Consider the following 15,072-nt stretch of genomic DNA (forward strand, 5'->3'; position numbering starts at 1 on the left):
GACCACATCTACAAATAAAGACAACTCAAACAATAATTCACGAAATATATGAATGATTTTTTCAATCAAAATAACAAAGAAAATGGCTGCATGAAATATCTGGAAAATTTGAGTTGTACATAGCTCCTGAACAGGTTGATTCACGAAACTTGATTTCAATTATTCTAAGACGGAACTATATAAAGGAGTTATTAAAAATAAAATTTTTCTGGGACAGTTTGAATTAATGATGAATGGTTATCATCATCATCGGAAGAGATGATGATTAGAAAAATATTTTGGAAATTATCAACGGCAGAGATAGATTATCGAAATATGTTGAAATCCTCGAGATATGGCTTGAAATTTCATAAAGTTATTTCTTGAATAAGTATGAACCTTTAATATTATTCGATTATTTCAACCATATTACAATGATCTAGAATAGTCCCAAATACACAAATAAGATTAACCACGCAGAGTGGATTCTTTTGACGTTATAGGTATGTTTCTGGACATTGTACTATAGATTCAATTCATGTAATACTTACCTTTAATTATATTTGGTCACAATAAAGAGTTCCATCCTAAATTAACAACCAGAACTAAGAAAGAAGTACAGTTTAAACTAAACTAATGACCAATTAACTTCCAACTCCGAACAGTCCACATCCCAAACTACGAAGAAAATGAAAATGGCGGCAATGTAAAATAGGTGAATTGTATATTGTTTATTTGGAATAAAACTCTCAAGGCAAACTATGCGATGTCTAGAGAAGATATCCACACGTTAACATTATTTTCAACTCGCCAGTACCTCTCAGTAGGTAGACGAAGAAATGCCACAGATGGCACAGAACAGAACTTATAAAGATTTCCAATAGCCTTCGAAGACCTCTTTGGGAATAGCATATTACGTTGCAAAAAACATCCTCATGCCAACATTTTCGAAACATCCCAGGGATGTTTGTGCTCGCTGGGATGAAAGCGTTAGTAGTAGGACATAAATTATACAAATTAGTTGACAAGACAAGTTATTTCTCCAGGGCTGCAAACAATGTTTTACCTAGTGTTCATGACCCCTTACAGACGACTAGAGTAAGATCCAGAGCGATCAGACATAACTTATTTTCACACAGATGAAACTTTAGGATCTCAGTAGTGTCTCATGTGCTTTGAATACGTGCGAACTTGCTGAGCTTGCCTTGTGACACCTGAGCGGGTACCACTGGTACCAGGTGAGAAAGGTAACCAAAAATAAGTGTTACTTAACTTAAATTATTATGACTGATTTTTATAATACAGTGCGAATTATGGAACAAATTAATTTTCTCAAAAGAAAGATATTTGAAAACAAAATCCTGAAATGGGTCAATTTTTGTTTTTTTTCACCAAATTTTTATGCATTTCTGAACGATTTTTGACACACCTTGTGCCATCCCCATCAACCCTGTACATTTTTTGAATAGGGCAAGTGGGTCATGTGGTACTTTTTTGGCAAGGTCTTTGTATCTTCTTTACAGGCGTGCAGAAATTTTGAAGAAAAAAATTTTTTTTTAATTAGTTAGTTCAAAGAGGTTTTCAGTATGTGCACTTTGTCTTGGCTCATTTACTTTGAGACGATGTACCTGATGAAATTTGTCACCATATGAAAGTCGACCATTACAGTTTTGTTCATGCACAACTTTCAACCCCTACGAACCCTTTAATGGGGAAAAAAACATTGAGTGACATTGGAAATTTATTTCGGCGTTGAAGTACTACCCGGAGAATCATTGTACATTACAAGATAAGTTAAATTAAATTTAAAAAAAGACCACCATCGTTCTGGATGCAATAATCAAAGCGCTAGGGATTGAAAGTTGTGCATGAACAAAACTGTAATGGTCGACTTTCATTCGGTGACAAATTACACCAGGTACCATCGTCTCAACGTAAATGAGCCATGACAAAGTGCACATACTGGAAACCTGTTTGAACTAACTAATTTAAAAAAAAAATAATTTTTTCTTGAAAATTTCTGCACCCCTGTAAAGAAGATACAAAGAACTTGCTAAAAAAGTACCACAAGACCCACTTTCCCTATTAAAGAAATTCAGAGGGTTGATGGGGATGGCACAGGGTGCAAAAAATCCTTCCAAAAAGGAATAAAATTTGGTAAAAGTGAAACAAAAATTGACCTGTTTGGATTTTGTTGCCAAATATTTTTCTTCTGGGAAAATAATTTTGACGCGCACTGTATACTTTTTTCTCTTGCTCTCCTTCCCCAACATGCATTTCTTTCTGAGTGTCTCTAGCAAGACACGTTGTTATAAGAAACCCATTTATGTTTATGTTCTCATCTGAAATTATTAAAAATTCTGTTTTTTGGGGTGGGTTGACTCATTCCAGTAACCATAACAATTTCATGTCATGTTCTAGAAAATAAGTGGTGTAAAGGAAAAAAATTATTTATAACCAATTATGGACTTTTTATTGCATCCTTAAAAATACATTTCACGAGTGAGTAATTTTTCTGATAAAAAAAATATATATTGTAGTGAATCACAAACTAGGATTAAATTTATATATGATCACAATCAAAGCACAAATACATTCATTACAAAATTAGTAGATTATCCACCGTTAGTCAACAAATATAAGCTGAAGAAATCGTTACTGAAAGTTACGAGAAAAATATTTTTCGATTTTATCTTCATTTGACAGCGGAACGAATAAAAGAGCACATAGTATGCCAAATACGAAAATTAATATTAATTCTGGTGGCATATCTGATCAATGTACGACATAAATTTGTCTCGGAATAGTGATCTCACCACTGGGCATCCAGAATATGTACCTGAAACTCATCGTTACAGAAAATATTCCAATAAAATTCTTCGAACCAAATTAAAGCGATAAAACTTTATCGGTTGAAATACAATTTGAGTCGCATTCATCAGGACCGAGCACGTCGTAAATGTTCAATAAACCGCGTCGAAATCTGAACTCGAAAAGAGGTGAAGAAATGTATTGCTTTTAGAATCTCAAAGTGAATCTGAATGAAAAGTATGTGAAAGGTAACGTAAACAAATTCTGAAAAATTGTGAGTAGTATCGATAACAGAAAAGTAATTAATTCTCCTTAGCTAATAGTTTCACTAGTCGATTCTTCTGTCCTGCTTCAGACTTACGGTACTCGTCCAATATCTGAAAATAAACTCGGTCAAACACAATTCCATAAGATTTGGTTAGTTATTGCTAATAAACTATATGAGAATTAAGATTTAGTTTTTAGTTGAATGCAGTAAATGTTAAAACAGAAATATAGTCCATTCAAGAATAATTGACATCCCAGTAGGCCTTGAAAATTCAGACGCAGCTTAATATCTGGTCACGAAAGATCTTCAATAATTTCTATAGTTTCAATCACAGAACTGGAATATATGAATATAACCTAGAAAAGTATTTGAAATGAGGAAATATTCAGATTCAAAGCATATTAATCAGCATTCCAAATTTATACAATTATATTTCCAATTTGTTCGATTAAATTAAGAACAGAAACAGCAGTACAAAATTAAAATTATCTTCGGTCAGTGCATAGATTCACTTATAATAGGTTTATAGATTACTGTTTATTCACAATACCAACCTGAATTCCGCAAAACAAAATCTTGACTTACGGGCTATTACCAACATAAAATTGATTTTCCATAACCACCTGAGATGTCAATCATTCTTGAATGGACGATACATTCTCATTTTATAATAGGAAGTTGAAGTGCGCGCAGTGCATTATCCCTAACGTTAACGTAAGAAATAACGTCAAATATGACGTTTACAGGTTGTTGTGAAATTTGAGTTGAAGTGCTACCGTTTATAGGTTCGTAGACTAATTTAACAGAGAATAGGATAGCCCACTCTAGAAACAAGCTTCAGCTCCATCTATTTTTGCGGTACAATAATCAATTTGAAACAAAACTAAATTGAAATATTCGAAAAAGAATCTTTGCGCACATTTTGAATTTTCTCACAGCAATCGAAACAAATATTTTTGAAGAATTTCTAAAGGAAAATCAGAAAAGATTCGAATTAACTGTGACTGCGAAATCCTTTTCAATGAAAAATGGGAGCTAATATCTTTATCTAGTTATCAGTGCTCTTATTCTCGATTATTGGGAACGATTTTCAAAGCAGATGCATTTTTTGTAGTGATGTGATTGATCACACTGATCACAGTGATCTCTTCACTCAATCATCTTTAAACAAATCCATTTCATTGCCATATCATATTTTACATGAAAATTTGAAATGAATTTTTATTGAAGTTTATGTTAGATTATGTTTCGATGGAAACATTTTCATCATAACCAAAGATTATAGCGTAGAAAGATGGGAAACGAAGCGACTAATGTGATGTGAGCGCCATCTGTGTTTCAAATGTGTTTCTAAGACCCTAAGACTGGTTAAAATATTAATTTGAGGACCATTTGCAAAAACATACGAAATTTTGTAAGATTTCAGATGGTCATTTTGATCAAAGAGATTTTGAATGTTTCGATTTTCGTACCGCCTTTTGTTTATCTAGCTCGTTCTAGTTGCTGATTATTGCATTTTTTTGGCTAATTTCTTGGTGAAATCCCGAAAATATCGATCGAAAATTATCGAATGGTGAAGAACTGTAGATCAAATGAAATTTATTTTTCGAAATTGAGTTTTTTACTTTCTTTTTTTCACATTGCTATGTTTACATACTTTCAATCCAGAATAACGTAGTGGTACAAGCTATATAAGAAACTATCGATGCGTTTGCCCCTCTGTTGTTTTACCTTACAATCCTGCCATGTTTGAATTGTTTTTCCGTTGAATGAATGATGAATGGAGGTTCGTAACAAAGTTAGATGCGTTTTGTAGTTTTATATTTTTCGGGTTATTAAACCAATGTTTCATCGCAATAACAATACAAATGTTTCCACAAAAGATAGGTATATGAGTGGCTTTAGATACAGAAAGCTCTTAGTCATCCTTACACAACTTAGGCCCAGTTTCACAATATATGGTTAACCCAAAGTTATGTAGTGACCAGTGGTTAAATCAAAAATTCTGTTTCACAAAGTGTGGTTTATCGTTTGACCTAAAGTAAACTTGTGGTTGACTTAACCCCGAAAATTTCATGAGTTAACTATGAGTTGCCTGGACATAGAAGTTTCGTGGCGTATGCTTTTCGGCATAGATAACATATTTTGAGTTCTGTCAGAGACAGAATACTGGTTAGGAAGCGTTTCACATGAATTGGGTGTTCATTAGTTATTATTTACGATTATCGTGGACGATTATGATGTGAATACTCATAGTAGTGATGAGGAAACAGTGAGGCCCAGAAGATTTGGAGCTAGGAGGAATTATTTTGAGTAATATGTCGACCTGGATTTCTTCTGTAGATTCAGAAACACAGTGGAAAGGATGGCAGTTGGAAGCGAAGAATCTCAGCTCCTTCAATGAGAATATTAAAAGTATAGATGCAATGATGATGATTAAGTCCACAGTTTTTTTACATAACATATCTTGTAATGAAAATGAAGGACAACCTCCTTCATGAGGAGAAGAAGAAGCAATGAATTCATATCAAAATGTTGCTGTGCTCCCTATAGGGGATCAAGAATTATTGTCAAATAATAGAACTAGAAGAACTAGACTGAATCTTATGAATAGTTATTATGCAAATATGTTGAATTAGAGTGGTGAAATTTGAATTATTGAAATAGATCAAAGCATCTCAATTCAAACTCAAATAATCAATAAAAATAGGCTTTTGAAGAATTGTTGAGGAAAACACCTATATAGATATAAATTATTTAAGGAACTTTAAGTTATAAATACAAAACTCAATTTTGTTTGAATTTTTCAATAAAGTAAAAATTTCTATTGGTCCAGCACAGTTGCACTGTTTTTTCTTATTTCGCACAAGAAAAAACGAACGCTTCAGCTTCACTCAAATCAAAATCCAAACGAAAAATAACCTTCAGGCAATTATGAAACTCATATCAGCACAGAACATCAAACATTCGTACGGTGCTCATACGTTTTATTCGTTTTCTGTCTACTCATAACAATTTCTATATTCTTAAGTTCTTGTTTCACAGAAATACGAAATGTCAGTAATAAATAACCCAAAAGTAGATTTATCGTACACGAAAAACATTACCAACCTTTAGAAAAAAATTTTAACCGATGGTCAAAAAACCATCACTCGTTTTTTTGTTGTGAAACGAGCATCTTTTTAAACCTTGGGTTAACTCAAAGGTAGTGGTTAATAAACCACCACTGGTTACCAATGATTGTGAAACTGGGCCTTAGATGTCTCAACCACTATTGCAGATTTAACCGTACCAATTTTTCTAAGTTTCAATTATTGTTGAAGAGTGAGTCACGTGGAGTTCTCCCCCTTTTAGCATCTAGATGAAGGAGTCAAGTTGCAACGAAATATAGGTGTCCGTAGCAATTTTTTTTTTATTGAATGATCCTTTGTCAAGTACCCAATCAACATTCATTCATTCATTCATTGCTGTATCCCGTAACCGGGAATAAATCTACAAAAAGACATAAATAGTTAACGGTTTTGAAAATATGTTCTCACTTCTTGTAGGTGTTTATATGGTAATATTCGCGATCATTAATCGCTTCACCTCTTTTGATAAAACGGGTTTTATATTTCCCTTCCAATAATCAGGAGAAACTCCCTGCATGAACGACCTTTGAATTATGTACAGGGAGCATGTGTCAGCTCTGGAGAATATTTTTTGATTATGTACAGTAGTAGTACTAGACATAAACTGTATAAAAATAAAGATACTTGTACCCTGCATGGTTCAGTTGATTTCTTGAAATTTAGCTTATCATGCACCCACTGAAATGACGAATTAAGCATCTATCCCCTCATCCTGGATTGAACAATTGAAAGTATTGGAGGTTCCCGAACTGCTTTATCAAGTGAAAATGAGCTCATACTGAAGTTTTACACATTGCTTATAAAATATGTACCGTTTGGATAATAATTCGAATGCGCACAATTTTTTTTTATTGAAAAACTTGGTCCTTAGCATAGAAATTATCACATTTCTGTTGAAATCTCGCCTCATGAAGACAAAGGCCTGAATAGAGGATGCATTATCCTCATATACCTACGCTCTCTTTCCCTTACAATTTTTTTGGCCTAAACAACTGAACATACATAATAGACAGAATAGTATAACGTTATTTGCACTACAACCGAAGGTAGTTTATGACAACTTACATCGTATGATAGTTCCTGCTGAAGTATCACAGTAGTGTTGGGGTTAGACACGCAACAAGCCAAAAGGGTTGGGAATAGGATTTCCGATAAGGACTCCACCGAAAAATACGGAAACGGTAGGGAACATAGCTGCTGTAGTACAGATGGCGGCTGTCCACTAACCAGAAGCATCTGAAATAAATAAATAAATATCAATATATATATTCTACACATTATCGAGAGTTTGTTGAGCGAAATTTGCTTCATTAGGGTGATCGGCCACAGAATGCGAAGTTGAGCGAAGCTCAGCGTTTTTAATGCTAAGGTACGTCACTCGATTCGTAGCTTGTCACTTATATTAGCATTGAAAACGCTCAGCTTCGCTCAACTTCGCATTCGGTGGCCGGTCACCCTTATACTAAACTGAGTGTCTCAACCGTTAATTTTTGTTTGAATAAGTCCCGCTAGCATACAAAGGTACTCACTTAATTTATTTTTCGAGAGGGAACGTCAGTTATTTAACACATAATCGCAAACTTTTTGATTTGAATGTTGATGAACTATTCTCGTTCCTTCCAGAAATTTCAAATGGAGACCAATCTCGGTTTGAGGAACTGAATAAATATTCAGTTCCTTAAACCGAGATTGGTCTCCATTTGAAATTTTTGATTTGAAATTCATGGAAATTTGATATCCGACCATAACATAACAGTGATGCAAGAAGTGGCAACAAAAACGAAATTCATCTTCGCTTATGAATTTTTCAAAAGTGTTAGGGGCAGAACCATTAGATTTGTTTCAATTATTTGTATATCAAAAGGAAAATTGACGGCATACAGACAAATTATTGAATTCTGAAAAAGTACACCTCCAGGCAGGACTCGAACCGGCGACTACTTGATTACCAGTCAAGTGGTCTTACACCTTAATTATTGTTCACAGACATTAAACAAACCAAAAGTTTAACAAAATTGCTATTTTGTTTTTAACCTCTTTCTACGATTCCTGTCATGAGGCGTGCTTCTTTCAGAATATAATATTTTGTCAAAATGTCAGCTACATCGTGGAAGAAGTTCCGGAAATATGGATGGCTGGCAGCATAACCTACAGATTTTGCCATAAAAGGATTTGTGACCAATAATCATTTTTCCTTTTTGAGAATGTGTTAGGGGTGGCAAGCCCCAAGAAGATATTAAGCTTCATTGGTCAACTGACAATATGAATCAAAAATATTTTCAAATATACCAGCAATTGTGAAGGCCTAGATTCTCACACAAAATCATTTATTTCACTTTCAGAGTTTTATTGATAATTCAGATATATAACGACTAAATTGATCAGATCTTAAATTCAAACTGAATATTAAGAAAGCAATATTGAAAAAAAGCCGTTTACGGATTTTGTTTCTTGGATGTCTCCAACTTCTAGTTTGGCTGACTTATTGTTTTAGGGTTTGTAATGTTGCTTGCTTTTGAATGTACAAACTCATGTTTTTCTTTTCTGCATTACAGGATCTGAAGATGGGAGACAAGTTAAGTCGACCCGAAACAATTATCCATGTAATAATAAAACCTTTGTGGGAAAAAGGTCCTTCATTTCGTGAAATTGTAATACGAATAGAAGGGTTTTCCTCGAAATGAAATACAAACAGCCATGCAAAGGTGGATCGGATGGAAGGAGAAGGGGGGATCCGATCTCAAACGCGCCACGGGTGTTACGGATTCTTTCGCCTTCCAGAACCAAGACTAATAAGTATAAGGCAATGTAGTCGAGGCTCAGATTGAAAACTACGGATTTGCAGGTCGGAAAACAATAACGGCGTTGGGAAAAGGATATCTACTCTATTTTCTGTTCTCATTGGCTTTGCACGACAGCCTTAAATCCCACTTCCAGCGAACAGAAACCAGAAAGAATAAGGAAAAAGGGGCACAATTGTCCAACACTCTGATTTCTTCAACATCAGCCAGAAAATCCTATTGCCACCAGTGATAGAACTAATTAGGATAGGGGAACAGCCACACTTGTTCACCACTCTGGTTTCTGCTCCCAACGGGTTTGCACGCCAGCCAGAAAATCGTGCTCCCAGCAGTGGTAGAACTAGGTAGGATAGGGGGTTGAAACTGAGGTTCCCAGTTGAAAGTACGGAGTGCTGTCTTACCCCTGGATTCGGTGTACGGATGTTGTCTCCAGCGGTTTTTCTGGTACTAGATATTTGAGCGTTGAAACTCACGGGATGGCGTAACTCAAATCAAGCCGGCTACAAGCCTATCTCTGCACGTACTAAGGAGAATTTTCTTCAACAAGTACTAGAACTCGAAGAGAAAACGGAAACTGTTCGCTATCGCTTATAACGGCTATCGTTTATAACGGCCTCGATACTCGATACAGAATTCAGAATTAATACAATACGGATTCGGTACCAAATACAGAATCCTCTGAAATGATTACTAGAGACAGAATCAGAATGAATTCATGCAGCTGCGCGATTAAATACAGAATAATCGACCAACGGAGGGACATCTCCTCTTGTACCTTTTTGTGAAATTCGCGTCGATGAAAATGTCTTGACTCTGGTTTATCGGTACTAGAGAACGAAAACTAGGTTATCTCCAAACTCAGGTTGTCTTTCAAGATGCTACATCGTCAAAGAACTGAAAAAGGAATAAAAACGGTCAGAAATGTTTACGGTTCGCTACGATGTCGGAATCCTGAATTGGAATTCAAAAGTATGCCAATTAAAACCACGACGAGAAAATAAATGATCAAATCACACTAAAATGACAGTGAATTTTCATCAAAAAAATTCTAATTCGGTTTCATACTGTCGAATTCAGCAACGTTTATGGAGTTATAGGTTTTGAAGGTGAAAATAATCACAAATTTATATTTCACACAATAAAATATTAACTAAATTCCGAAAGTTGAAACCAAATATTAGGATTTAAACTCTGATGAATTATCTAATTCACCAGACGAAAAAGAAAAGTCAAACTCTCGAATAAACAATTAATATCTAATCAGATTGAAAACATGCGCGAATCGCTAAATCTATAGTTTGTGCAATGCAGTGAAGAAACAACAAATGTTACCAATAAATTTGAAATTCAAAAAGTATTAACGATATTATCGTTACAATGGGAAAAAACTTTGTATAATAAAGAAGATATATAAAGGAGGTGCAAGGCAGTTCAAAGCCGATTGAAAGAATGTAACGCAGAACGTGGAAAGGTCAGGTTTAAATGAAAGAATTGGGTCCGTGAGCAGAGGCGCAGTATAGATGAGTAGAGCTATAAAGGAAATAATACTACTCAACTAAACGAGGTGAAGAGTGCAACTTCGCGATGTCATTTGAATTAATCAAACTCTATACAAGCAGTCAAATCGGTTGGTGTCTTCTGAACTAAAAGAAATCTTTACCACGTCTTGTAAAGTCAAACTTGAACAGCAACTTTCCTTTCGGAGACACATTTAGTTGAGCAATGAAGGTTAATATCTTCTAGGGGCCTGCTACACTCAACACACTCTCAAAAAAGAAAAAAATGGTTATTGGACACAAATCCTCTTATGGTAGAATCTGTAGATATTCATTTCGGGAGGGATGGCCCAGCTGCGTATTGGAATTGTTTACTGTGCTGCAACTTATACATGCTGTTGCAACGCGGTAAAGAATGACTGGACATGCTCTCTCTACCCAGACATATCTTACTCAGCACAGGCAGATGTTCGGAATGTTCAGACGTAGTAACTACTGTAATATGGATACGCTCCTATTCTCGAGGCCTTGTTTACCGCTTTAAAATTCAATATTCATCGCTTATGCAGGCCTCTCACTAGGCGTTTTTTCGGGACTTTCGGGTAGCCAGCATAGAAAAATGCCCAGAAAAAGTCCCCGTGTGTGGCCGACCGGCAGCAACTTTCGGCTTCCTCGACAGCTCTCGCACTTGGGCGCTCAATTTCAAGTGCTCGAGTAAGTGGTCGAAGGCAGGGGACAGTCAATGCCCGAACTTTGAAGAAGTTGGAAATCCTGAGCAGATACGCGAAAATGCCTAACGAATTTCATCATAATAAACGAAGAAAATTTTGAACGCTTTAGTAAAATGGCATCCGAATATAAAACTGTTGATATGTTGTTTCAAATGTCCCCATACAAAATAATCCAAAGCACCTGACCACGCCGACCAATCCATCTACTGCAACGTGGTTACCTCGGAGAAAACTTATCTCGAGCGCCAGCTATTCTTTTCACTAGGAAGAATAGCAAACCTACCAGAGTAGCTGCTAGTCGGAGACAGAGTTCGCTGTTATCTAGGGTGGTAGCGATAACGAAGTAGTCAAAATCAAATTACTAGTTTATTCACACCTTCGGAAACTGATTATATGTACAACGGAGATATGTGTAGGTATGAAATATGAGCGAAACTATCAGCAAACATACATTCGGGAAATTCTATCCGGTCACGAGCACTTTATAAAGTTTATACCGGGTACAGTGAAAAATCAATGGTTGTTCAATAATATGCGCCAACCAGAACTGACGAAATGAATACTAAGGATGACCTCGCGGAGTGAAATGACTTGCTATACGGTATCGGGCTGTAATTGTATTTCTCCAGAAATGAAACACAACCAGGGCGGGTCTATTCGAGACTTTTATTCGCTACCCCAAGGGCTATAACACTCCATGACTGTTAGCGAAGAAAAGGTCTATTTTTAGCGCAACTACGGGATTTCACTGACGACGAGCGGTATCTCTTATTCTCTACCCCAAGGGCTTACGCGCCATGACTGATAGAAAAGAAGAAATTTCGGATTCAACACTTATGACGCGGAACGCGGACAGGGGGGTTGACGGGACTTTCCCTTCAGTACCCCAAGGGCTTACGCGCCATGACTGATAACGAAGGGAAAAGTCAGACTCGCGAAACAGGGTAAAGTACGATAAAATATAACAGAAAGCGATACAGTACAGCACTGTCAAAGAAGTAACCGGTGTAGGTCTAATTAAGAAACTGAACGGTAAAGACGGGGACCTACCTCCTTTATTTCAGGCACTCGCGGAAAACAAATGAAAAACTAAAAATTAATTCCTAATAGCACTGATACTAGCAACACTAAATTATTCTTTAAATTGTTGAACGGCTTGTCGGGCACACAATTAACGTCGAATCGCAGAAAGTACGGAGCGTAAACTGACTAAAGAGACTGAAGTAAAAGAGTAGAAAAAGTGAAGGACTGAAGTAAAAGAGACCGTCGCGGGGGAAACTCTGCTTTTATAGGCAAATCCCCCCACACGTTAAAAATCTGAAAATTCCAGAATGCGATAAGAATGAAAAACGTCGTCAGCTCCGGTTTATCGCATATCAACATATGAAAAACGTCGAAATCTTCAACGGCATGCAAGAAAAACAACGTTAAACACAGATAAACGGTTTTTTACATTTACTCTGCCTATCGGAATGAATGTACTGAATATTTGAGAATTAAATGTTTTCAAAGGCGGAAATATGAAAACGAAAGGAATGCACTAAAATGAACTCCAATTTTCCTCAGAAAACTGGGATTCATTACACTACCATTAAAATTTTGGTTCCACCCGGCGACAACATTTCGTCCAACATGCGGTGGTGCTCTATCGTGCTGATACCACATGCGATTGTATACCAAATCCACAGGAAAATATTCTAGCAAATTATCGAGATTGTTTTCCAAAAACTGCAATCACGCATCGGCATTTTCCGCTAAAGATTCCGCCCCAAACATTAATAGAGAATCTTTGTTGAAAACCCCTTCTTTTAAAAGCGTGAGGATTTTCTAGAGACCATACACGTTCATTATGGGAGTTATTTATGCCATCTCGAGTAAAAGTAGCTTCGTCCGACCAAACCGTCTCCTCAAGAAATTTTCATTTTGTTCATGCTGCTGGAAAATCCATTGACATGGGTGCAAATTATGTACTTTTTGTTTATGAAATGGATGTAAAACTTCGGTTTTCAAGCTTCTCCAAGCAAAACGTTGGGACACATTGCGACGGGCAGCAATGCGTCTAGTACTAATTTCCGGATTATCAAGCACACAATCTATCACTTCTTCTTCTCTCATAGCATCATAGTAATTATTCCGGGTAGCACCACCAGCACCAGTACGAGAAATGGCCAATTCCAAACTGTCGCAGCCTTTGATAAGCATCAGAAAACTTCCGGCGAGATGGTTTTCGTCTATTAACAAATCTGATATTGTACTCCCGACGAGCTTTTAATGCGGTGCCATTACAAAAACCGTACACAAAAATAATATCTGCCTCTTGGTTAGAAAACTGCATGTTTGACAGAAGTACCAAACAGGCAAAGCAACTTTTAAATTGGCAAACAATGAGTGTTCTGTCATCATCTGTCATCTGTCATTCATCTAATTTATCTGTAGGCTTACAGTAATCTAAGAAATTTAATTGGTTTAATGTCCATCACCCTATGTTAAAAATTGAGCGAAGCCCCCCCTCCGACCTTTCTCTAGTCTACGCTCCTGACCAGCTCCGGTGGCCACGTATGCGGTATGGTACCCCGATTCTGCGGTGCGCTGGTTGAACGACGCAGCGGCCCCACTTTCCGTGTTTTTCCGAAGTGAAAAACTACACAATTACACATTTTCTTAAAAATCTCTTTGTTAGCTTGGTTGAATTGACTTCGCGCTGCTATCATCTTGATTAGTAACACCTCATTTTAAGTTCACCTCTTTTAGTTGTTCTCAATTTTCAAGTCTTCTCGCACAATCCTGGTGCTAAATTGTTCTTCTCATAAGATGAAGGAATCCTCATATTCTCCAGGGTGGACCCTGGATGTAGCTGCTTTCCTCAGAACAGGATGTGAACACCTCAACTTTGGTTAAACGATCATTGATATTGCTCGATACACCTCGACCTAGGCTCCACCCTGGAAAGTCTGCTCGAGTACTCGTGTCTACTCATTTGGTATGGTCTACTCTTTATAATATGTACTCTCATTGATTCTTTTCTATATTCATTCATCGGGCTCAACATACATGTTAGTTTTCTCAGCCTTCAGCACATCTCAAAAATCTACGATTAGGGATTTGACTCAGTACTCTCTTGGCTTCTCTCAATTTATCAATTGTTTCTTCTGTTTTTCTGATGAACGTTCTAATCGTGCTTACTTGTAAGCAGTTCGTCTCTGTAAATGTTGAATTCAGTGATAAATTTTTGCACTCCCAAGATCATCTCAATGTATCTGAATTATACTATGTTCTTCTCAGATTAATTATGATTGTCCTTTTCATTTAATAAATTATTATTGAGCCTCTCATTTAATTAGAATTTATTGCCCTTTTCATATTATGTTTAATATTCTAGTGCTTCTCAAATTCATTTAGTTGTGCCTCTCATTAAACTTGTGCGACTCTTGTTCTGCTCATACTTACATTAACATTATTGATCAACTCAAATTTAATGTATTGATTTCTCGTTGATGATCAGACTTAGACATTGCAGTTTCACCTCTGTCCTATTTCTCTGTACTCTCGCGTCTTCTCTCTAAAATTCAGTATTCTAACCCTCGCGTTTTCTGATAGAATAAGGCGGTGAACACATATGAGCGGCCGCGGCCACGATCACGATCACGATCGAGAAACGTCCCATGCAAATGTCATATTCCGCACATAATATCACGATCTGTTCAGCGATATAGCGGCATTCAGTCGCGATGTCTCACGATCGTGATCGTGATCGTGGCCGCGGCCGCTGATATGTGTTCACCGCTTAAAGAGGCTCTCGCAATCAATTTTCAATTGATTGCTCTATCACTGTGTAACCGTTGTGTTGATATTGGA

The 15,072-nt window shown here is 36.5% G+C and overlaps 1 protein-coding gene across 2 annotated transcripts in view; it reads right to left on the reverse strand.

Annotated features, from left to right (window-relative positions):
- Positions 1-2,437: 2,437 nt before the first annotated feature.
- Positions 2,438-15,072, reverse strand: part of LOC123308728 (S phase cyclin A-associated protein in the endoplasmic reticulum) — a 140,526-nt gene continuing 127,891 nt past the window's right edge. For both annotated transcript variants that reach the window (XM_044891518.1, XM_044891519.1), the window contains 2 exons: positions 7,255-7,425; positions 2,438-3,167 (listed from right to left, as the gene is read on the reverse strand). In XM_044891518.1, coding sequence (XP_044747453.1) covers positions 3,093-3,167; positions 7,255-7,425 — 246 coding nt within the window. In that variant the 3' untranslated portion in view covers positions 2,438-3,092. The remainder of the gene's footprint in view (positions 3,168-7,254; positions 7,426-15,072) is intronic.

This window comes from Coccinella septempunctata, chromosome 2 (assembly GCF_907165205.1).
Source record: "Coccinella septempunctata chromosome 2, icCocSept1.1, whole genome shotgun sequence".
In the NCBI taxonomy this organism is placed as follows: Eukaryota; Metazoa; Arthropoda; class Insecta; order Coleoptera; family Coccinellidae; genus Coccinella; species Coccinella septempunctata.